This window comes from Leguminivora glycinivorella, chromosome 27 (genome assembly GCF_023078275.1).
Source record: "Leguminivora glycinivorella isolate SPB_JAAS2020 chromosome 27, LegGlyc_1.1, whole genome shotgun sequence".
NCBI classification, from domain to species: Eukaryota; Metazoa; Arthropoda; class Insecta; order Lepidoptera; family Tortricidae; genus Leguminivora; species Leguminivora glycinivorella.
This window is the reverse complement of record NC_062997.1, coordinates 4,932,221-4,957,420: the sequence shown is the minus strand read 5'-3', so window position 1 is coordinate 4,957,420 and position 25,200 is coordinate 4,932,221. Positions and strand designations below refer to the sequence as shown.

At 40.0% G+C, this 25,200-nt stretch overlaps 1 protein-coding gene across 2 annotated transcripts; it reads left to right on the top strand.

Moving 5' to 3' along the window:
* The first annotated feature begins 2,581 nt into the window (after positions 1-2,581).
* On the top strand, positions 2,582-24,971 carry LOC125240311 (wee1-like protein kinase). 2 transcript variants are annotated; one of them, XM_048148192.1, is made up of 11 exons: positions 2,582-2,954; positions 7,379-7,488; positions 8,512-8,625; positions 11,678-11,769; positions 12,782-12,999; positions 13,755-13,901; positions 14,568-14,701; positions 16,599-16,724; positions 20,019-20,146; positions 21,381-21,547; positions 24,654-24,971. In XM_048148192.1, exons 1-11 carry the CDS (start codon positions 2,728-2,730, stop codon positions 24,682-24,684), a joined length of 1,494 nt encoding a protein of 497 aa, XP_048004149.1. In that variant the 5' UTR covers positions 2,582-2,727; the 3' UTR covers positions 24,685-24,971. The 2 variants fall into 2 exon arrangements, with proteins under 2 accessions (XP_048004149.1, XP_048004150.1); XM_048148193.1 differs by lacking the exon at positions 8,512-8,625 and adding an exon at positions 8,655-8,767 and having other exon boundaries at positions 7,379-7,489.
* The last annotated feature ends 229 nt before the right edge of the window (positions 24,972-25,200 follow it).

Here is a 25,200-nt window from a genome sequence, read left to right as displayed (position 1 = left end):
TCTACCGTCAAACCATGACTGCTGTAGTGTCAATGTCATAACAATATAGTTGCCATGTGCATTGAGTAAATTCCTCGTAAAATTCTCACTGTCACCCCAAAGAGTAGTATAATAATAGTGTCACCCTCAGAAGAAACTGAAGAAATATTATAATTTATTACAGAACTAGATAAAAGAACAGACTACTCACTAGATCAGCTAGGCCCCTATAGTACATTGTGCAACGAGGGGCGGAAGTCAAATTTTGCAAAGGAGAGTAAATTAAATAGCAAACGGCTTGCCGGAGCAATTTAAGGACTCTAGTTTTTAATATTCTTACGCCCCGAGTAACACAATGTTTCATGACACTTGCAACAAATATTATATATAACTATACAAACAGTTAATCATGATACTTGAAATCTCATACCTAACTCTCTTGGAAAACGATTCATCTATAACTCCCGCTCCACCTGCGTGCAATTGCTCATTTACCGTGCGAGTCTATTGAAAAACTAATTAATCTCTAGCCCTCATACTTTAGGGTTTACGATGGTACAGTGAAGATACATATTATGTAGATATTTCTGTATGGTTATTATTTCAACTTGAAGAATAGTTCTTGTCTCTCGTAGTCCTACGACATGTAGAAGTCTACAAATTACAACAACGCGTCAAAAGTGTACGCGAGAAAGACGACAGGAAATAGACAAGCTATCCTATTTGTGAAACTGTATGTAGTTGTTTGTCTTTATTCTTTGTGGCAGTAGTTATATGTCTCCCCGTTATATTATATCAGATGTGAATAAGCCTAGGATAATAATACGATTTTTGCTGTTTAGACAATTTTCACCACACCAACTGATAAAGGCTCTCTTTGCTATTCGAAAACAGATAGCAAAATTGCATTTTATCCACAAGAGTGCAAAGTAATTTCATACAAATTTTAACTTGATGTCTTAAGTTGGCTGGTAAAATTTATTTATAATAGTTATTTGTTATATAAGGGGGCAAAGTTGTATTTTAATGCCGAGTGTGGAATTGAAAAAACGAGCAAGTGAAAGGATTCTATAGTTTAACCACGAGCGAAGCGAGTGGTTCGAGAATAGAATCCTGAACTTGCGAGTTTTTTAACACACGAGAAGTAAAATACATTTGCACCCGAGTGTAACACAAAACTTTCCCCCTCACTATAGCGAGGAAACTACAACGCAAAAAATGCATTTATCACTGCTTCCAGTAGTTCCACAGGTGGTAAATCATCTTTATTACTAGATTCACCTACTTTTATCAACTTTAAAGCAGTTAATTTGACTTTATTCAAGGTCAAATTACTTTACCCACTAGTGGATGAAATGCGTTTTTACCCGCTGGTATTAAAGGACAAAACACGTGTTTCCGAGCTAGTGAGGGGAAAATGATCATTTTGAATCATAAATATTGAACAAATTGATAGATTTGATTTTTAATATCTCTTTATTTACATGAACATATTTACATTATTATATAAGAAACTAAGACTAAACTTAAAAGCTAGCTAATGTCTAAAACAGGGGCCCTTGAGGCATTGTACCAAGGATACTGGCGACATTTCCTCGCTGTATCGCAATGCTGATACGTTGTGCGAGGAAGTCGCCAGCTCTTCGGTCACCAGTTACCTCAACCAGACGCTTCGCGATTTCTGTGAACAACTTGTTCGCGCTGGGGCCCCATGGCATGGACCTAGAGTTTCTACGCCATCTACCTAGATTTGATTAGTTTTGATGTTTAATAGTCAGTATTTTGTTAGTGTTATTGTGGTGAAAAATTTTGTGTTTCACTCGGTGGCAAATTTTGTTTAACCTTCGTGCCTAGAAACCCTCGAAACGCTCAAGATTCCACTTTTTGTACCTTTCGCATGCTCGGATATTGGAATCTTTCGCATGCTCGAGTACCAATATTGGCACGAGCTGTTAAACAACTTTGCCCCCTTGTAAAACAAATAACTATTCTATTCACGAAAATTTTCCACTTGTTGATTAGAAAACGTAAGTGCGTTGCATATGACGGTCGTACCTAATTTAGCTTTACGATAAAGCAGTCAATATTAAGGGCTTAAGTCCCCTTCCCCAACAATCCGAAGATTTTTTATATAAAAAAGACAGACCAGGCGAGCTCTCGTCTTCTTATCTAAGGTTTCAAGTATATTAAATTTCATAATTTAAGGAATATTTATTATAAAGGCAACACCGGATTTGTAAACGTCAAACGGCTGCTTTTAAATAAATGCGTTCACATTTTGAACCACTTTAACGAGGTTTTACCACTACAAAAAACTCAACCTCTAACCTAATTGAAACATTTCCAATATTATAAAATTTAGAAGCTATACTCTATTTTTGTCATAAAAAAGATAAAAGATCTTTGATCTTCAAACAATTCCCATCTTGAATCATACATTTGCAACTACTAAACGCAGTTTTAAATACGAACGCATCCATAAACCGACCAATTGTATGTATTGAAGCGATATCGTTATTTAAAAAAAATAACCCCAGCCAATGGGATCTCTGTATTCATCGCACCGGTTAAATACAGAGCCGTGATTGGCCGCCCACTTGAACAAGTGCTATGCGTCATCCGCCATAACGTACGTGAATTGTGAAAGTGTGCTTTGTTTAGAATATTGTTAAATCCTGTGTCGTGTAAGTTATTAATAAAAGTTACAGTGTTATTAAAGTGTAAAGTGTTATCTATGTGTTATTAATCATGACCGAGTGGTACAGAATGAATACGGGATTGAACAAACACAATTCTACGGAATTGTCGGAAGAAATGTCAGATTCATTGGTCAATACGTTTTCGGAAAATTTAAGTCCTATCCCGCCAGTGTTTCCAAGGAAGCTGGATTTTAGTTATCCTGACGATGAGGAGAAAATGGGTTCTCCAGCACCATCATCGATGAGTCCCCCATACAGAAAAGTTCGAGCTTTGAGGTAAAACTTTCACTATCATATAAACTTATCTCAGAAATTACCACGTTAAGGCTTGTTTGTCGGTTTCAAACGCTAAATGAGTGCTAAATTAAAAAATCCCGTTTTATATTACTTATGGCTTGACGCCGGCTTGTTTTGATTCCGAGGCAGGTGTTGCAAATAATAATAGCAGTTTTTTTCTAGAAAGTGTGTTAATTTTATTCATCTATTTAGCATTCTCATCATATGATTTTGAAAAGACGGTTAATCTCATTCCATTTTTAAGTAGATTTAATAATTGAATAAGGACTTATGCTTGTGTTTCCAAAAATTATATATTTTCATGTAATATGTTTTGGTATAATGACAATATCAGTTTCTTCTTTCCTTTGACATGACGGTTTTCTGTCTTCTACTAAGAATTCAGCTAAATTATTGAAACATTAAAATCATGAAATTCATAATAGAAAGTTAGGTTATGTTCCTGTATCTTTCAAAGAACATTACTCTATGAATTGATAAGTTTTTTTGCATTGTGCACCAATATTGCTGAACAATAATTTCAGTGCCTATTCTTGTTTTATTTTATAACACAGAAGTAATTCGGTAATTTGCTAAATGAGTGAATTTGTAGCAACATTATCCTTTTGAATGAAGGTTTCAATTTTCCTTAGTCATTCTCCATGTTTTTGATTTGATGAATAATTCAATTTATTACTGATACAGGAATGACCTTTTTTTTTTTAATGCATGTTAAATATAAGATGTAATGTTTTGAAAAGAAGTGGCCCGCCGAGTTTCTTGCCGGTCCCATAGTGGATACCCTCCTCCAACTGAGGGGGGACTGAAATCTTCTCGAGGCTGAGGCGTAGGGTTAGAGCCGGCGTAGTTTTATTTGACGTTCATAAGCGCATTGTAATATGCCTACTTGGAAAATAAATATTTCATTTCATTTCATTTCATTTCACCTTTAACCTATTTTGACCTAAGTGGCGCCTAAAGCATTGTCAATAGGTTATTTTGTATTACCAATTTGATTTCACCCTGTAGATCACAAGTATGTCACAGATTGATATCCAATACCTCTGCCACACTATGCTCCTCGCGCTGCCGCGATGTTGTCCTGTCCGGCCACACACTGCCCTACTCGCGCGATTAATCACACTAGGTTGTTGCCGGCCCTTTGACTCGCGTCAAAAAACCGACAAAATAGGGAGCGGTGGGCATGACGAGGAGCATGACGAGCGGCATGACCAGTAGCGCGCCTACACTATGCCTCTGCCTACTTCCCTCGCTACTTTCCACGCCGCTCGTCGAGTGTGTGGCACAAGTTTTTCAGCCGTTGAGCGGCGTCAAGAGTGAGTGACAACAGTCTGACCTGATGATGAAAGTTTTACTTAATTACTAAAACATGTCAAAACAAGTTCAGTTCCAAAATCCCATAAAATCTAGCAAAACCAGTCAAACCAGTTTTCATACAACTTTGGGTACAAGTTGTGACAAGTTTTGTTGTTATCCATTCATTTCAACTGACTTGAGCTAGGAATATACTACGCTGACGTCCGTCGTCGCGCGACCGCGGACGCGGATGTGGACAATGAATATACAATTAACTGTGCAAACTATCGGTCGGTCGACGGTCGCGGACGTGGCCTTGAGCGCATGGACGTCTGATCGAAATCTGGCTCGCTGGATGTTTTGGTCAGCCGATGCCATGTCCCGAAGACCGTGCACACTGATCGGTCGCGGTCGCTCGACGGCGGACGTCTGCGTAGTATGTTCCTAGCTTTATTCAAGAAAGTATCTCCGTATACGGACAGAAGATGGGCCATTGAGTCAACAAAATGGAAAGGGCCACCAGGAAAAAGGCGTCAAGGCAAACCTATGACCCGGTGAGCTGATGGCCTAGTCCAGGCAGGAAAAACCTGCATGGAAGTGGCTCGAAACAGATAAAAGTGGTCAGAGCTGGGGCCCGTTTCTCGAAAGGTACAAGCCTTGTATTACAAGTGCGCGAACTGTCAAATCGTATGGGTTGTCATGGAACACTTGTACCTTTCGAGAAACGGGCCGAGAAATGTGTTTTTTTTTTTTTTATATACTACGTCGGTGGCAAACAAGTATACGGTCCGCCTGATGTAAAGCGGTCACCGTAACCTATGGACGCCTGCAACTCAAAGAGTGTCACATGCGCGTTGCCACCCCATTAGAAACTTGTACACTCCCTTTTGCTGTGTTAAGTACACAGCAAAAAGGAGTGTACAAGTTCCAAGGAGGGTTCGGGTTGCCGACGACTCAAAGGACAATAGACGGAACAAGTTAGTTCCGTAAGTCCTCCCGTCATCAGCACGCCGCACCCTCGTTGAGCTCTGGCAGCCTTACTCACCGGCAGGAACACAACACTATGAGTAGGGTCTAGTGCTATTTGGCTGCGGTCTTCTGTAAGGCGGAGATACTTCCCCAGTTGGGCTCTGCTCTAGATTCGAGCGAGACGATATCCGCTGTGCTGTGCCCTACCACACAAAGCGGAATATCATTCGCTATGCCCTACCTCCTGCGGCAATGCCCTACCTCCTGCCGCTATGCCCTACCTCCTGCGTATGTGTAAAAACATTTTAACTGACAAGTTCAGTGGCAGTAATTTTTTTCTTCTTAATAATAAGTATTGTGATAGTTTCCGTCAATGCTTTATTTTTCGTCCAATTGATGGAATAACAATCATTACGCGTTGGCTTCGGCCCCGCGCACGCCTCCCGAAGTTCCGGAACACCATTGTTCCGTGATGGGAAAGACATTTAAGCAGAATATTATCTAAATATCTTAATATTAAATAGGTAGATATTGACTAGGCAGCAAGGATTGCAATAAGTCCAAAAATTAGTACAATAACCTTCTGCTAACCTATGGAGTATGGTTCCATACAAAATAAACTTTTTGTACAAATAGGTATTTCAATGTCTCATGCTTGCTTCTATAAAAAATACACTTCCTACATTCCCAAAAATACGTAAAAACGGCCATGTGTTCAACAATTTCAGTTAAAAATCAGTTAAAGCACAGTTATAAACAACAATGACAAACATATGATATGATCACAGCTGTCCTCACAAAAAACCACCCACACACACACACACACAAAAACTCATTCTTATTACAACACACAGAATCTGCTTACACAAAAAATGTGGCTCACCTTTCTTAGGTACCAAAAATGTTTTAAAGTGATTTGAATCTTACGTTTTTAAGTATACAGTTCATTTTATAATAAATAGAATAGATCACCTTTTGTTGCACAAAAAAAGAAGTAAAGATTTTGAACTATATTTCAAATGTATTACAGTACACATGCTTTAGCTTATCCTGTAGTATGTAAATTTGGCAGTCTTACAAGTTTCTTTTTTTTTTTAATCTTACTCAGGTGTTACTTGCATTGTTGGTATAAGGTGGGGAGTACAAGTCACAAGTGTGGATACATCTGTGCCTTTCTTATGGGTTTATAGCAAGTATAGTAACCTCATGGCGAGAAAGAGGTAATTGAGGTTCAAAAATAACTAAACACTATTCTTATTGTTTTAGTTAACCCTCGACGCAATAACCACAAAATTACAATTATGATAAAACCCCCGACCGCGACATAGTGGACCGATGTTCATGAAACATGGCTAAGAACACTCCCGACTTACTCAGCTTTCAGACAAAAAAAAACTAAATCGAAATTGGTTCAACCGTTCGGGAGCTACGATGCCACAGACAGACACTAACACAGACAGACAGACAAACAGACAGACAGACAAACAGACAGAGGGACAGAAAGACAGACAGACAGACACGTCAAACTTATAACACCCCGTCGTTTTTGCGTCGGGGGTAAAAACTACAGGGTGTTATAAGTTTGACGTATCTGTCTGTCTGTATGTGTGTCTGTGGCATCGTACCTCCCGAACGGATGAACCGATTTAGATTTAGGTTTAGGTTTAGGTTTAAAGATTCTTTATTCCCATAAGAATTTGTACAATTCACTTAAAATGAGAATATAAATATTATTAATGCTAACAAAATACACGACAAGAGCTACAATACAAAAATAAAAAATAAAAATAAAAACCACAAAATTAAAATTTTGAATAAACCCCGACCGCGACATAGTGGACCGATGTTCATGAAACATGGCTAAGAACACTCCCGACTTACTCAGCTTTCAGACAAAAAAAAAACTAAATCCAAATCGGTTCATCCGTTCGGGAGCTACGATGCCACAGACACACACACAGACAGACAGACGGACAGACAGACAGACACGTCAAACTTATAACACCCCATCGCTTTGGCGTCGGGGGTTAAAAACACTCCCCACGGTCGTACTTTAAATTACCGCCACTCGTTCTAAGTTCCTGTTTTCCGCACTTGTATTGTCTTTAATAATCTCATCATTATTATCATCTTTTCAGGTTATTCGACAGTCCCCGGACACCGAAGACACTTCTGGAAAAATGCTCGACACCGTCGCACAACACTTCGAGGTCGCGACTGTTTCCTCCCAAACTCAATCCTCCTACAGGTAAGTAGACCCTTAATCACCTACACCTACCTATACCTATAGGTCTCTCAGACCTCGATTTTCCGAGCCTCAATGTTCTTGTACCATTCTCCGTACACTGAAAGAAATTTGCATTGTGAATTTAACAAGTTCGACTTGTTGCGGGTTTGAAACAATAGTACATTGTGCAACAAGGGAGGTAAGGGGGACATTAAAGACGCCAAGCGACGCGTCGTCTGGGGCGCGCCTAGCGACGTCCCTTGCGCGTCCTTCCATACAAATTGTACTGAGGAGACGTTTTTAGGGTTCCGTAGTCAACTAGGAACCCTTATAGTTTCGCCATGTCTGTCTGTCCGTCCGTCCGTCCGTCCGCGGATAATCTCAGTAACGGTTAGCACTAGAAAGCTGAAATTTGGTACCAATATGTATATCAATCACGCCAACAAAGTGCAAAAATAAAAAATGGAAAAAAATGTTTTATTAGGGTACCCCCCCTACATGTAAAGTGGGGGCTGATATTTTTTCATTCCAACCCCAACGTGTGATATATTGTTGGATAGGTATTTAAAAATGAATAAGGGTTTACTAAGATCGTTTTTTGATAATATTAATATTTTCGGAAATAATCGCTCCTAAAGGAAAAAAAAGTGCGTCCCCCCTCTAACTTTTGAACCATATGTTTAAAAAATATGAAAAAAATCACAAAAGTAGAACTTTATAAATACTTTCTAGGAAAATTGTTTTGAACTTGATAGGTTTAGTAGTTTTTGAGAAAAATACGGAAAACTACGGAACCCTACACTGAGCGTGGCCCGACACGCTCTTGGCCGGTTTTTAAATTACATTCAGGCGGCGTGACGCTGACGTCCGTTCCCCGTCGGCGAACATGCGTCTCTTGAGTGTGGACGGTCCATTATATCCTAGCTGGGTTTTCGCTGACGTTGACAAGAAAACACACACTAGTTTATTATCCAATATGCTACCCTGAAAAAATGTGTCCAAAAATATTTGTTGCTTCATTTTGAATCATTTTCTTTCGTCCAGGCATTACCACAGGCTCCAGTCACCACCTACATCCGCCAGACGAAGACAGTGCCCTCGGCAGCATGCACGAAGACACTAAACCAGTGGCCAATATCAACCCGTTCACTCCTGATGGTAAGTCCACCATGTCCACTGTCTCCGGACATTACCACAGGCTCCAGTCACCATCTACACCCGCCAGACGAAGACAGTGCTCTCGGCAGTATGCATGAAGACACTAAACCAGTGGCCAACATCAACCCGTTCACTCCTGATGGTAAGTCCACCATGTCCACTGTCTCCGGACATTACCACAGGCTCCATTCACCATCTACACCCGCCAGACGAAGACAGTGCCCTCGGCAGCATGCACGAAGACACTAAACCAGTGGCCAATATCAACCCGTTCACTCCTGATGGTAAGTCCACCATGTCCACTGTCTCCGGACATTACCACAGGCTCCAGTCACCATCTACACCCGCCAGACGAAGACAGTGCTCTCGGCAGTATGCATGAAGACACTAAACCAGTGGCCAACATCAACCCGTTCACTCCTGATGGTAAGTCCACCATGTCTGCTGTCTCCGGACATTAAACAGTCTCCGTTTATCATCTACACCCCCAGAAGAAAGACAGTGCTCTCGGCAGTATGCATGAAGACACTAAACCAGTGGCCAACATCAACCCGTTCACTCCTGATGGTAAGTCCACCATGTCTCCTGTCACCGGAATTTACCACAGGCTCCATTCACCATCTACACCCCCAGACGAAGACAGTGCTCTCGGCAGTATGCATGAAGACACTAAACCAGTGGCCAATATCAACCCGTTCACTCCTGATGGTAAGTCCACCATGTCTGCTGTCACCGGACATTAACACAGTCTCCGTTCATCATCTACACCCCCAGATAAAGACAGTGCTCTCGGCAGCATGCACGAAGACACTAAACCAGTGGCCAACATCAACCCGTTCACTCCTGATGGTAAGTCCACCATGTCCACTGTCTCCGGACATTACCACAGGCTCCATTCACCATCTACACCCCCAGACGAAGACAGTGCTCTTGGCAGTATTCACGAAGACACTAAACCAGTGGCCAACATCAACCCGTTCACTCCTGATGGTAAGTCCACCATGTCCACTGTCTCCGGACATTACCACAGGCTCCATTCACCACCTACATCCGCCAGACGAAGACAGTGCCCTCGGCAGCATGCACGAAGACACTAAACCAGTGGCCAATATCAACCCGTTCACTCCTGATGGTAAGTCCACCATGTCTGCTGTCTCCGGACATTACCACAGGCTCCATTCACCATCTACACCCGCCAGACGAAGACAGTGCTCTCGGCAGCATGCACGAAGACACTAAACCAGTGGCCAATATCAACCCGTTCACTCCTGATGGTAAGTCCACCATGTCCACTGTCTCCGGACATTACCACAGGCTCCATTCACCATCTACACCCGCCAGACGAAGACAGTGCTCTCGGCAGCATGCACGAAGACACTAAACCAGTGGCCAATATCAACCCGTTCACTCCTGATGGTAAGTCCACCATGTCCACTGTCTCCGGACATTACCACAGGCTCCATTCACCATCTACACCCGCCAGACGAAGACAGTGCTCTCGGCAGCATGCACGAAGACACTAAACCAGTGGCCAATATCAACCCGTTCACTCCTGATGGTAAGTCCACCATGTCCACTGTCTCCGGACATTACCACAGGCTCCATTCACCATCTACACCCGCCAGACGAAGACAGTGCTCTCGGCAGCATGCACGAAGACACTAAACCAGTGGCCAATATCAACCCGTTCACTCCTGATGGTAAGTCCACCATGTCCACTGTCTCCGGACATTACCACAGGCTCCATTCACCATCTACACCCGCCAGACGAAGACAGTGCTCTCGGCAGCATGCACGAAGACACTAAACCAGTGGCCAATATCAACCCGTTCACTCCTGATGGTAAGTCCACCATGTCCACTGTCTCCGGACATTACCACAGGCTCCATTCACCATCTACACCCGCCAGACGAAGACAGTGCTCTCGGCAGCATGCACGAAGACACTAAACCAGTGGCCAATATCAACCCGTTCACTCCTGATGGTAAGTCCACCATGTCCACTGTCTCCGGACATTACCACAGGCTCCATTCACCATCTACACCCGCCAGACGAAGACAGTGCTCTCGGCAGCATGCACGAAGACACTAAACCAGTGGCCAACATCAACCCGTTCACTCCTGATGGTAAGATAGTCATTTCTAACTTTAGGACTAGCTACAGTTGTACCCAATTGATCTAACTATAAACCGATTAATAATTCGAGGCGATATTGATTGATGATCCAACAGAGCGACAGCTGACTGGTAAGATAATCATTTCTAATATTAAGGCTATCACAAGCTACAGTTTTACCCAATTGATCTAACTATAAACCGATTAGTAATTCGAGGCGATATTGATTGATGATCCAACAGAGCGACAGCTGACGGCCGTGTAGCTTCGTGATAAATCATTTAGGTACTGCAAAATTAGACCTCAAGGTGTAAACTGCTTAGGTCAGCAATTCCCGTCAACTTTGTACAATGCCACGTCAGCAAATTTTAAATGATCCTATTTTGTTACCAACATTTAGTAATATAATTCGACTTTCGTAAGATATATACAGGATAATTGTTATAATTAAGAAAATATAGATACTAGAGAACTTTAATGACGAAATAAAACTTAATAAAATCTCAATTCATCAACAAAATCTTGGTAACAAAATAGGAATTAATAAAAACAAATTTAACTTTTCCCCATAGAATATATAATAGTACAAGTACAGAAGGCTCACTCCTTTGAAGTTCACAAAACGCCGCCATTCTAAATTCTTACCTACATTAACAAACGGACCGCACGCGTGCAGACGACATTGAATTCTATTGCGCCGCGCGAAGGTCGTCGCCACTGAATGGGCCGCGAACTCGCGGCCGCCGGCATGTACTTGTAGCGCGGTGAAAGGATCGCGGAGTGAGCCGCCCCTGCTTTTCCCTTAATTTTTGTACAAACTTTTCGAGAACTGCTGAGGTATGACTTCTCAGGCCATATCCGGGTTGGTGGATTATACCAATCCTGGCTGAAAATTCTCTTATAGAAAGTTACTTAAATTTGTATTTATTGTACACAGGTCAAGCTTTGAATAAGAAGAAGCGGGCTCTATCTAAAACACCAACGTCGATGGGAGATGCCACGCCGGAACAGCCTGCTAAGAGATTGAGGGTAAGCTACAAGTTTTTTTATATTCTGGATACAACTCGTAAAATGACAATTTGATTGCCAATTGGCAGAAAAACTTGTCTTACACGGGAATGTAATAAACATTCTATAAAATCGGCGCAGCCCTCTTTGCGTTAGGGTTAAGAAATGTAGGAAAAAAAAATAGCTCGACTAAACATTTATGGTGTCTTTAAAAGTTCTCTTAGGGACCGGCCACACTTAAAAGACGCATGTCCTGAGGTGCGGAACGGACGTCCGCGCCACGCCGCCTGAATGTAATTCAAAAAACGTCTCCTCAGTACATTTTGTATATGCAGGACGTAAGACGCGCCCACAGGCGGCGCGGCGCGCGCCACGCCGCCGCCACGCCACCTGGGGCGCGTCTTACGTCCTTCCTATACAAAATGTACTGAGGAGACGTTTTTTGAATTACATTCAGGCGGCGTGGCGGAGACGTCCGTTGCGCGCCCCGAGACACGCGACGCTTAAGTGGGAACGCTACCTTAAAGGTATACTCTTGGGTCGACAAATTTGTCCGATTCTGCTTTCGTCAGTCATTCTTTATTCGTCACGAATGTCACGATCGTCGATGTTTTTTCTCAACTACAGTCAATTTTCGTTGTTCATCTTTATCGTAATCCGTCTCGTTCTTTATTCGTCATAATCATAATCTTCTTTTGGGCATGATCGCTGTTAAATCTATGTATTTCGTGGTTTTTTTTGTAGTCTTAGGTACCAACTTAGAATATGACCAAATACGAAATGACGAAAAACGATTGAGTCGAAATAAGAAAAAGGCCAACAACTCACTATGGTCAAAGACGATAATGACTGCAGACTAAGTTGAGGAATGAAGAATGGCTGACGACAGCAGAATCGGACAAATTTAGGAACGTGACGAAAGACGAACGTGTCGACCCAAGAGTCCTCTTAAAAATGTAGGCAGAGATCACCTTTTACTCAAGTTCTAATGACAAATGCTAAAATTTCGATATTTTGTGAATATTGTCTTCAGGAGTCCAACATATCCCGATACAACGTAGAATTCATCGAACTCGACGTCATCGGTCGCGGCGAATTCGGCCGAGTGACCCGTTGCGTCAACAAACTGGACGGATGCGTATACGCGCTCAAGCGGTCTCTGAGACCTGTGGCCGGCTCCGCTCAAGAACGGGCGGCGCTGACTGAAGTGTACGCACATGCTGTGTTAGGAAAACATCCGAGAGTCGTCAGGTTAGTTCTGATATACATATACACAAAATAAATTATCAAGACCTTTGAAATAAATAAAATAAATATTGGGTACACCTTACACAAATCAACCTAGCCCATAACTAAGCAAAGCTTGTACTATGTGTGCTAGGTGGCGATAAATATACTTATATACACAGAAAAAGAGACATCCAAGACTCGGGAACAAATATCTGTGTTCATCACACACTTTCACCGGGATTCAAACCAAGAACCATCAAATTAGCAGGCAGGGAACTACCTACCAAACCAACTACGCCAGACCGGTCATCAAATGCTTATAATATTGAGTACCAATATTAATTTTCATAAATTTCCACCAAAGACATATATAACTCCGTATAGACAGATAAAGTCTAAGAAAAAAACGTACCTCAGCACCATACAGAAAAAGGTACGGTGGCCTAGATGGCATTACACCTTTGGGGTACGCTCTGCTAGATGGCGCTAATATTAATATTTTACATATTAACACATATCAAGCTAAGAATATGGGCCAAATTGTCAAAACTGAGGTTCAAAAGTTTTAAGCCTGTGTCAAGAGATGGCAGTCTATGCACTGTGATTACACATTTTACTTTGACAGTAACTCTCTATAATACTCGATCCTCTTTGGTCAAAACTGATGTTCAAAAGTTTTAAGCCTATGTCAAGAGATGGCAGTCTATGCACTGTGATTACACATTTTACTTCGACAGTAACTCTCTATAATACTTGATCCTTTTTGATTTCCACAGATACTACTCAGCGTGGGCAGAAGACGACCACATGATCATTCAAAATGAATACTGCTCGGGTGGCAGCCTTCAACAGATGATGGAGAAGGGACCGCTGCCAGAGAGCGAACTGTTACTATTGCTGGCCCATGTGGCTGATGGACTAGCGTGAGTTTTTTTTCTAATATTAATGTAGACACAACACTACTAAAAACATTTTTATTTGCTTGATTGTATTGAAATTAATTTCCATAGAGTTGGCACCTAGTCTGTTAGTATTTTTTTTTGATGAATACTTTTGATTTTTAAATTGTATATTGCTTTTTAATGCATGTTAATTATACGATGTAAGGTTTTGAAAAGAAGTGGCCCGCCGAGTTTCTTGCCGGTCCCATAGTGGATACCGCCCTCCAACTGAGGGGGGACTGAAATCTTCTCGATTCTGAGGCGTAGGGTTAGAGCCGGCGTAGCTTTATTTGACGTTCGTATGCGCATTGTGATATGCCTACTTTTTTTTTATACTACGTCGGTGGCAAACAAGCACACGGTCCGCCTGACGGAAAGCGGTCACCGTAACCTATGGACGCCTGCAACTCAAGAAGTGTCACATGCGCGTTGCCAACCCATTAGAAACTTGTACACTCCCTTTTGCTGTGTTAAGTACACAGCAAAAAGGAGTGCACAAGTTCCAAGGAGGGTTCGGTTTGCCGACGACTCAAAGGACAATAGACGGAACAAATTAGCTCCATAGGTCCTTCCAACACACACCCTACTTGGAAAATAAATATTTCATTTCATTGATATTGATTTTAATACGATTCTTCATTGTTACAGTTACATCCACTCGTTACAACTTGTCCACATGGACGTCAAACCCGGAAACATCTTCGTGTGCAGTCGAGAAGGCGAACCAGCTGCCGACTCTGATGATGATGATTATCACACCAACACGCATATATACAAGATCGGTGAGTAACAGCAAAGTCATATATAAAGTCAGTTCAGCCTTACTTGTCCAATATAGTAAACAAACGAAACGTCAAATATGGTCAAAGACAATTACTAGGGATTTTAAGTGTCGATAAAATGATGTATTAACGATAATTTCGCTGCTGACGTCATCAGAGGATTTTCAATTTTACGTCACACAATATCTATGTTAAAACCAAAATTTAATTCTTTTTCGTCACATTTGCAATAATCATGTGAAAAAGGCTTGTCTCACTTTCGCTTTCTTCAGAAACATGATTAAAATCGGATCATGGCTCTCGGAGTCATGGGTGAACATAAGTACATAAAACATAAATACGAAACTGAATACAGAACCTCCTGCTTCTACGTAAAGAAGTCGGTTAAAAATCTGATATTTAAGTTATTGTAGTTAATATCAACGCATTTTTTCCAAGCTATACAAACTCTAACGTAAACTCGATCGTTCATAACGATAAGTTGTCATCCCAACATTGCGACTCATAGACAATCTAGACTTCGTAATGTCAGAAGTTTTTTATGTCATCCGTTCGTAATTACAATTATTGATGAAAATCGTTCTAGAAATGATATTATTCAGTGGTTTTTTGATTGATTTCAATACTTTGTGAGTTTATTTAAGTGTATAATAACATTTTAAGTGATGGTTAATGTGTAATTCCAGAGAAAATTGAGATAATGTATTCCAGCAGTGTTTGTTTACATGATTGGACAAGTAAGCCTGAACTGAGTGTAACTCCGTATAGACAGATCAAGTCGCTAAATTTTATTATATGGGAAGTTCCATAGACATCTGCGTGACGATGATGTCTCTGTCAAATGTGGTTGATGCAACTGGGGGCCGATTTTTGAGTCTCACGGCGTTCGAATTCAGAAAATTGTCACTGAAAATAATAGGCAATTCACCGTTTTCAACCGGTATTTTAGTGACAGTGAGACTCAAAAATCGGCCCCCAGGCCCTTAATATTTGACTAAGGACTACTGGGGTACTTTCGTCTGGTGGGGTTATTGCAACGCTCGATGTTCTAAGTATGGTCACCAAGATATTTACAAAAGACGCATATACTTTTTAACCGACTTCAAAAAAAGGAGGAGGTTCTCATGTTGACTGAATTTTTTTTTTGTATGTATGTTACTCGATATCTCCGAGAATCGTGGACCAATTTTCAAAAATTTTTTTTTGATCGAACTGGTATAACCCCGAGATGGTCCCATTGGCATCAAGTCAGGGTCTGATGATGAGATCTTGGAGAAATCGAGGGAACTCTTCAAATGTTATAGGCACATGTAAGGTTTTTAGTGTATTTTTCAAAGGAACACCAGTATTTACGCCTGATGGTAATAATTTTATGTGGCTGAGCTGATGATGGAAGGTCAACTCCTCAATGGTTAGGAGTTAAAGGATAATTCTTTTACCACTAAAAATCAACAAATAATAAATAAACTTTTTAACAAAAAATAAAACCACCTTCAAAAATAAGCGTGTTACAAAACACGGAGAAACTAAAAAGCCAAAAATAATAAACCTTTAAATTCAGATTTCTTATCGGATTGCAATAATCTAAACATCCAAATTATAAACAAATCAATTATTTTTGGAGTCGGGGCCAGCCTGTATATGGTTGGGTGGGGCAAACAGGAAATAGCAAGGCGACGAACAGGTCTGGTACCAACTACAAAAATAATTGATTTGTTTATAATTTGGATGTTTAGATTATTGCAATCCGATAAGAAATCTGAATTTAAAGGTTTTTATTTTTGGCTTTTTAGTTTCTCCGTGTTTTGTAACACGCTTATTTTTGAAGGTGGTTTTATTACATCATCATCATCACAGTATACTTTGATTTTTCTACAACTATATTTGTTTTCAACAGGCGACCTGGGCCACGTGACCTGCGTGTCGTCCCCGCGAGTGGAAGAGGGCGACTGTCGCTATCTCACTCGCGAGATCATACAGGAGGACCTCACACACCTCACCAAGTCGGACATATTCGCATTTGGTGAGTCTACTTACTGATTAGAATAGAATAGAATAGCTTTATTTGCATAGAATAAGTATTATATGATTTATGTCTACAGATGTTATTTTGACAATTTGTTGTTTATTCTGCTATATGTATTTAAAAATACTAGCATGCAAAATTTTACAAAATACTTAATGACTATTTTTAATTAATTAACAATTTTGCTCCTGCATGTTTTCTTTGAGAAAATCATCGTGGCAATAATAATTTTTATCTAATAAATAACCAACAAGAACTTTTTTAAACTTATTTACATGTAACTCTTTCATGCTTTTTGGTAACTTGTTATACAATTTTTTTTTAATTGTTCAATAAATAAGTAGTTGTAGAGATATTTTGTAATATGGTAGACAGACGGACAGTCAGACAGTCGGACGGACGGACGGATAGACAGACAGACAAACAGACAGACGAACAGTCACACAGGACGGTGTATTTCAATGCGTTTATTCTTTTTTTTCTACTCCCGAACTGTTATTCGTCATTTACAAGGTTGTGCATAGATTTTTAAAACCCTACATAAAAGTCTATTATCTAAAGCCAGCCCCGCCGGCTTCCGCGCACGCGCGCAGTAACGAAAAAATTGAAAACGCATTGTTTGGCTCTGTAACTATGGCAACGCATTGTTATAACGATACTGCGCGCGTGTGTGATAACTGATAAGCTGGCGGGGATTGCTTTAGTGTAAAATATATGAAACAGTGTGAATTTCACGAAAGTATTTTAGAAAACTATTAAAAAGTAAGTGTATGGTCGTAGAAAAAGTATTGTATGCAATGGTGTTTAACTGAGTCAAAAAATACTCGTGGTGTCTTTATTAACAATTTGAGGCGAAGCCGAAACGAACGAGTATTTTTTGACCCAGTTAAACACCGTTGCATACAATACTTTTTCTACGACCATGCACGTGTGTGTGTGGATTGAGTGAGCACCTTCCGAAAATTAAAAAAAATATGCTGATCATTTAGTAAAAGTTCTAAAACAATTGTAAAACGAATCTCTGAATTTGTAAAAAGATAAATCAAAAGATACAGCCATTAACATGTGCTCACTCAGTTCTCACAAACTACCAACGAAAACAGTGAATATATTCATTTAACATATAATATTTATATACTAACATTTAGTAAAAAATAGGCCAACCTACCTCTATAAACATTAGATCACCTAGTGACGTATTAATTTTTTTACAAATAGTTTCTTATGCTCACTCAATCCACACACTTTTGAAAAACCGAATTTTGATGAAAAACATAAGATTTAGACCGCTATTATATGTGTATAGTTTAGTAAAAGTGAAATGGGAATTTGTAAAATACAAAACGAACCACTAACGTGTCAGGTTTTTTTATAATAAATTTTTGTAAGTGCTCACTCAGTCCACACGTTTTGAGAAAGTTAAAAATGTAAATATCTTACGATTTGTAGCACCTAAGACACTCGAAAGTACTTCAACATTTAGTAAAAAATTTTACTAAATATCCACCATCTAATATTTTATATTCGTTGTCTGGTTTTAAAGATATTCAGACATAACTTTTCTCATACAAATGTATCAAGTAGGGTGACTACACTATGTCGGCTCCTGATTTTCCCCACCTTCCCATTGTCATATTGAGATTGGGGAGTTTCGTTCGTTCAATTTTGATAATATTCAACTAATACCATATTAATTATCCATCTGCAAACTGTTTTTAGGTTATGTTCTTGGCCTAGTGATGATGTGTATTGTGTAATTTTTATCGACGTCAGGATAATAACCATATCGACATGCATGCATTAAAAAGGATATGAATGATAATTGGTAAGAAACAAAGAATATAATACTTCACTAGTAAGAAACCAGAACCTGGTAATCTAATCGCGCTAACAGATGAGCGTACCGGATTTGTAAGTGGGAGCGAGAAATAGTTATTCTTTTCTCGCTCCCACTTACAAATCCGGTGAACTATTATCAAAATTGAACGAAACTCCCCAATCTCAATATGACAATGGGAAGGTGGGGAAAATCAGGAGCCGACATAGTGTGGTCACCCTACTTGATACATTTGTATGAGAAAAGTTATGTCTGAATATCTTTAAAACCAGACAACGAATATAAAATATTAGATGGTGGATATTTAGTAAAAATTTTTACTAAATGTTGAAGTACTTTCGAGTGTCTTAGGTGCTACAAATCGTAAGATATTTACATTTTTAACTTTCTCAAAACGTGTGGACTGAGTGAGCACTTACAAAAATTTATTATAAAAAAACCTAACACGTTAGTGGTTCGTTTTGTATTTTACAAATTCCCATTTCACTTTTACTAAACTATACACATATAATAGCGGTCTAAATCTTATGTTTTTCATCAAAATTCGGCTTTTCAAAAGTGTGTGGATTGAGTGAGCATAAGAAACTATTTGTAAAAAATTTAATACGTCACTAGGTGATCTAATATTTATAGAGGTAGGTTGGCCTATTTTTTACTAAATGTTAGTATATAAATATTATATGTTAAATGAATATATTCACTGTTTTCGTTGGTAGTTTGTGAGAACTGAGTGAGCACATGTTAATGGCTGTATCTTTTGATTTATCTTTTTACAAATTCAGAGATTCGTTTTACAATTGTTTTAGAACTTTTACTAAATGATCAGCATATTTTTTTTTATTTTCGGAAGGTGCTCACTCAATCCACACACACACACCCATGCACTTAGTTTTGAATAGTTTTCTAGAATAACTTTCGTGAAATTCGCACTATTTCCTGTATTTTGCCTTGTCGGCCTCCCCTCTGCTCCTGCCTCACCCTGTCCCCGCACTCCCCCGCGCCGCTGCCAGCCCCCGGCGCCCCGCGGCCCGCTATATCCCTTAAAGGCTTCCTAACAATGCTTTAAGAGCTATATTGTACACGCGGGTACGCGGGGCGCCGGGCCCCGGCTGGCATCTTTGATCTTCTTCTTCAACCTAGCGTTTTCCCGGCCTAGCGCTAGGGTTCGCTTTCCTGTTCAGCCTTCTCCACTTTGCCCGGTCTTCGGCATCCTGTGGCGAGAGATGGTTCTCTTCCATGTCCGCTATCACGACGTCCGTCCAGCGCTTCTTAGGCCTACCGCGGCCGCGTGACCTAGGGCCTTGGACGGTGAGGTTGAGGCATCTGTTTTCGACGTAGTCTACCGGCATCTTTCATATAGGGTTTTAAAGATCTATGCACGACACTGTAAATGACGAATAACACTACGGGAGTAGAAAAAATAATATATTAATGTAATATATATTGTTGTGCAGGCCTAACGCTGTTCGAAGCAGCGGGCGGCGGCCCCTTGCCCAAGAACGGCCCCGCCTGGCACGCGCTGCGCGACGGCAAGCTGCCCGAGCTGCCCGCGCTCTCCCGGGAGTTCCACCAGCTCATACAGGTAACATCGCAGGGACCATCCGCACTCACACGCATGTCTCGCGGCGCGCAGCGGACGTCTCCGCCACGCCGCCTGAATGTAATTCAAAAAACGTCTCAGTACATTTTGTATAGGAAGGACGTAAGACGCGCCCTAGGCGGCGACGGCAACGACAGCGCGAGACACGCGACGCCTAAGTGGGGACGCTGCATCAGAGTTGCTCAAAGGCATCTATTTATTTATTTAGACTTTATTGCACGACATAAAATTGTACAAATGGCGGACTTAATGCCTTAAGGCATTCTCTACCAGTCAACCATTGGATCAAACAGAAACCTTAGTGAGTGCAGGATTGTCAATATAGAGATGTGACAAGAAACACAAATCAAATTACCCATGTAACACGGAGCTCCGACCAAAGAGGATCGAGTATTATAAAGAGGTACTGTCAAAGTAAAATGTGTAATCACAGTGCATAGACTGCGATCTCTCGACACAGGCTTAAAACTTTTGAACCTCAGTTTTGACAATTTGGCCCATATTCTTAGCTTGATATGTGTTAAAATGTCAAATATTAATATTAGCGCCATCTAGCCGAGCGTTCCCCAAAGGTGTAACGCCATCTAGGTCACCATGCCTTTTTAGGGTTCCGTAGTCAACTAGGAACCCTTATAGTTTCGCCATGTCTATCTGTCCGTCCGTCCGTCCGTCCGCGGATAATCTCAGTAACCGTTAGCACTAGAAAGCTGAAATTTGGTACCAATATGTATATCAATCACGCCAACAAAGTGCAAAAATAAAAAATGGAAAAAAATGTTTTATTAGGGTGCCCCCCCTACATGTAAAGTGGGGGCTGATATTTTTTTTCATTCCAATCCCAAAATGTGATACATTGTTGGATAGGTATTTAAAAATGAATAAGGGTTTACTAAGCTCGTTTTTTGATAATATTAATATTTTCGGAAATAATCGCTCCTAAAGGAAAAAAAAGTGCGTCCCCCCCCCCCCCCTCTAACTTTTGAACCATATGTTTAAAAAATATGAAAAAAATCACAAAAGTAGAACTTTATAAAGACTTTCTAGGAAAATTATTTTGAACTTGATAGGTTTAGTAGTTTTTGAGAAAAATACGGAAAACTACGGAACCCTACACTGAGCGTGGCCCGACACGCTCTTGGCCGGTTTTTTTCTTAGACTATATCCGTCTATACAGAGTTAGACGTGTCTTTGCCCTAACCAATAAAACCGATTCCAGAAAATGATCGACCCAGACCCGAACCAACGACCCTCGGCCAGCCGCCTGCGCAAACACCCACTACTCCAGCCAGCTGGGAATAAAAGCAAGACGCAACTGACCAGGGAACTAGCCGCGGCCAAGCTGAAGAATGAGCTGCTTACTAAGAAATTAGACGAATATGCCAGGTAAGACCTTTTCATACATAAATTCACTCATACATACATACAGTCACGCCTGTATCCCATAAAGGGGTAGGCAGAGCACATGAAACTACTAAAGCTTCAGTGCCACTCTTGGCAAATAAGGGGTTGAAAGAAAAACGAAACTGTGACATTGCAGTGACAGGTTGCCAGCCTCTCGCCTACGCCACAATTTAACCCATATCCCATAGTCGCCTTCTACGACACCCACGGGAAGAAAGGGGGTGGTAAAATCACTCATATCATACAAAATACAAAATAATTTATTTCTAACAACACGTTTTCTACAATAAAATAAAAATAAAATAAAATAAAAATAGTTTATTTGCCAAAAAGTGTTACAAAAATTTTTTACCTTTGACCACCACACTAGGCTAGGCCTGTCTCGTGGAGTCAGTCCAAACATTACCATTTACATATTACATTTACTTTTCCTACGCTGAAGAAACAATTCTAATGACTAAAAAATATTTAAGACTAAAGCTAACCAGACTTAACAAGGGTAACACGGTTAATCACAGTATAGTTCAGTAACGAATTTTTGATTTTACTAGTGTTAACACATTTAATTAATAACATTTATTGTATATTTGTAGTCAGCAGGAGTGAATGACTTGTATATAAGGTGTGTGTGTGTGTGTGTGTGTGTGTGTGTATAAGTGTCTGTGGGCCAAATAGGAAAACACAAGTTAATTATAAAAATATAATATCAAAGCCTATTGATACAATGTACCCTTTACCAACCATTAGTTTTCATAAGTTGTTCTGTATCATTATAACTAAGATCTTTAATCAACAATATTCTAATATTATTCTTTAATCAACAATATTCTAATATTACATCAGTGACCAAACTAGGCTGTGCCTGTATCTTGGCCTACTGCGAGTACGGTTTACGATTATCATAGATTAAAATATACGAAGATCATACCCAAAACCCCCGACCGCGACATAGTACACCGATTTTCATGAAACATGGCTAACAACACTCCTGACTAACTCAGCTTTCAGACAAAAAAAACTAAATCTAAATCGGTTCATCCGTTCGGGAGCTACGATGCCACAGACAGACACACACACAGACAGACAGACAAACAGACAGACAGACACGTCAAACTTATAACACCCCTTCGTTTTTGTGTCGGGGGTTAAAAATGCGTGTCACTTTCGAGCCATAAATCTACGAGTATGTCAAAAGTGACACTTAACGCCATCTACAAGTATAATCGAAATCTACAAGATATATTTTTTTGTGGCGCCATCTATGTGTGGTGTAGTGTATGCACGTTCTTAGGCGGTCGCATGTTAATGTATGGGATTGTATGATCTTATATTTAATCTATGCTCCTATACAGAAATCATACTCATCCCAGATTCTGTATAAATACCTGGCGAAGCGATTGACCGATGTCACGGGGAACAAGAGAACTGGCAGCTTCCTCGCTCAACGAATAAGCATTGCGATTCAGCGAGCAAATGCTGCCACAATCTTAGGCAATATGCCTAACCACAGGGGGCTCATTAGATTTCGATATTTAGTTTTTAGTTAGTGTGTCTTAGTTTTTATCAATGTGTAATATTTAATAAATATAAAACAAAAACCGGCCAAGAGCGTGTCGGGCCACGCTCAGTGTAGGGTTCCGTAGTTTTTCGTATTTTTCTCAAAAACTGCTGAACCTATCAAGTTCAAAATAATTTTCCTAGAAAGTCTTTACAAAGTTCTACTTTGGTGATTTTTTTCATATTTTTTAAACATATGGTTCAAAAGTTAGAGGGGGGGGGACGCACTTTTTTTTCCTTTAAGAGCGATTATTTCCGAAACTATTAACATTATAAAAAAATGATTTTAGTAAACCCTTATTAATTTTTAAATACCTATCCAACAATATATCACACGTTGGGGTTGGAATGAAAAAAAATATCAGCCCCCACTTTGCATGTAGGGGGGGTACCCTAATAAAACATTTTTTCCCATTTTTTATTTTTGCACTTTGTTGGCGTGATTGATATACATATTGGCACCAAATTTCAGCTTTCTAGTGCTAACGGTTACTGAGATTATCCGCGGACGGACGGACGGACGGACGGACAGACAGACATGGCGAAACTATAAGGGTTCCTAGTTGACTACGGAACCCTAAAAAAGTAAACCACTATATTATCATCAAACGAACGTACAGTTAAATTGGAATATATATTATGAAAATGAAGGTTGTGAGTGTGTTTAGTAAAACGTCCCACTTTGTCGGTTACCATTAAGGCGAGATTTACTTGTTTATTTATACATATGAATAAACTGACAATGCGGCTTTATAGCAATCGACAAATTGGGACGTTTTCCCGTGCACACTCACATATAATTTTACGGATATTTGTTCCTGTGTCATGGATGTTTTCTATGTATGTATTTATCTATTTAAGTATGTATATCGTCGCCTGCCAATAAGGCCTAGTTACCCTTCGGGTTGGAAGGTCAGATGGCAGTCGCTTTCGTAAAACTAGTGCCTACGCCAAATCTTGGGATTAGTTATCAATGTAGGCTCCCATGAGCCGTGGCAGATGCCGGGATAACGCAAGGAGGATGATGGTGATAATGGTCGCCTAGCACCCATAGTACAAGCTTTGCTTAGTTTGGGGCTGGGTCAGGGTTCGAGGATATATATCAAGATATATATCCGATATACATCGGATATATATCCAGCGGCGTTCGACGATATATATATCAATGGATATAAATATCCGATATTTATCATTTGTATCAAAAATGGTTTTAAAAAATGTAACATTGTTAAAAATGATTGATTTTTTTACTAAATGTTATGTTTTTTAGTAGAATTTTCCTCATCTAAAGTTGTATTCATAAATAGTGCAACAAAATAATAATATGCCTTCCATACAAAATGGATATATATCAAAGTTGATATATTATATCATAAATATCCGATATTTTGATATTTATTATAAATATCGGATATTTTCGAACCCTGGGCTGAGTTGATCTGTGTAAGGTGTCCCCCAATATTTTTTTTTTTCGTAATTACTACTTGACGTTCACATACATTGTATTAAAACAATCCTATTTTTTCCCCAGGTACTTCAAATCCCTAACCCCGGTCGCTTGACCGACTCAGCTAAATTCCGGACTCGCTCCGCCACGCGCATACAAAAACCGAGGGAGCTCCTAGACTCCATACAAAACATCAGCTCGCCCATACACCGCCTGGACAGGAGAGCAGACAGGCGGAAAAAGGTATAGACATGTGGAATATACTAGAAATATCATAGTGGTTGGAAATATAAGTTATGTATCTAGGATTGGAAGTGAAGAGATTTAAACTTACTACTATAGTATGAATTTTTTTAATATGGTTTTTTTGGTTTTTGCCGTAATCTGTTTAACAAAAGCCTTTGTTTCTATTATTCACGGCGGCTAGCTCCCGTTTAAACGGCACGCGCTTGTCTCAGTGTAGTTAAAAAGCAACTATCATGATAGCAATAAGGTTCAAATTTATGAAACAGTTCGCAGTATGCAGGTAACTTTTTTCGAAGATGACGAAACGTGTTATCTCCGAAATGGCTTTTTATGGATTTGAACCTTATTACTATCATGATAGTTGCTTTTTAACTACACTGAGACT

Bases quoted from the DNA above. Each gene is read 5' to 3' on its own strand.
- LOC125240311 (XM_048148192.1), top strand. From the start codon at position 2,728: ATGACCGAGTGGTACAGAATGAATACGGGATTGAACAAACACAATTCT. The intron at 13,000-13,754 runs GTTAGTTCTGAT...TGATTTCCACAG, and splicing joins AAACATCCGAGAGTCGTCAG to ATACTACTCAGCGTGGGCAG. The intron at 21,548-24,653 runs GTAAGACCTTTT...TTTTTTCCCCAG, and splicing joins AAATTAGACGAATATGCCAG to GTACTTCAAATCCCTAACCC.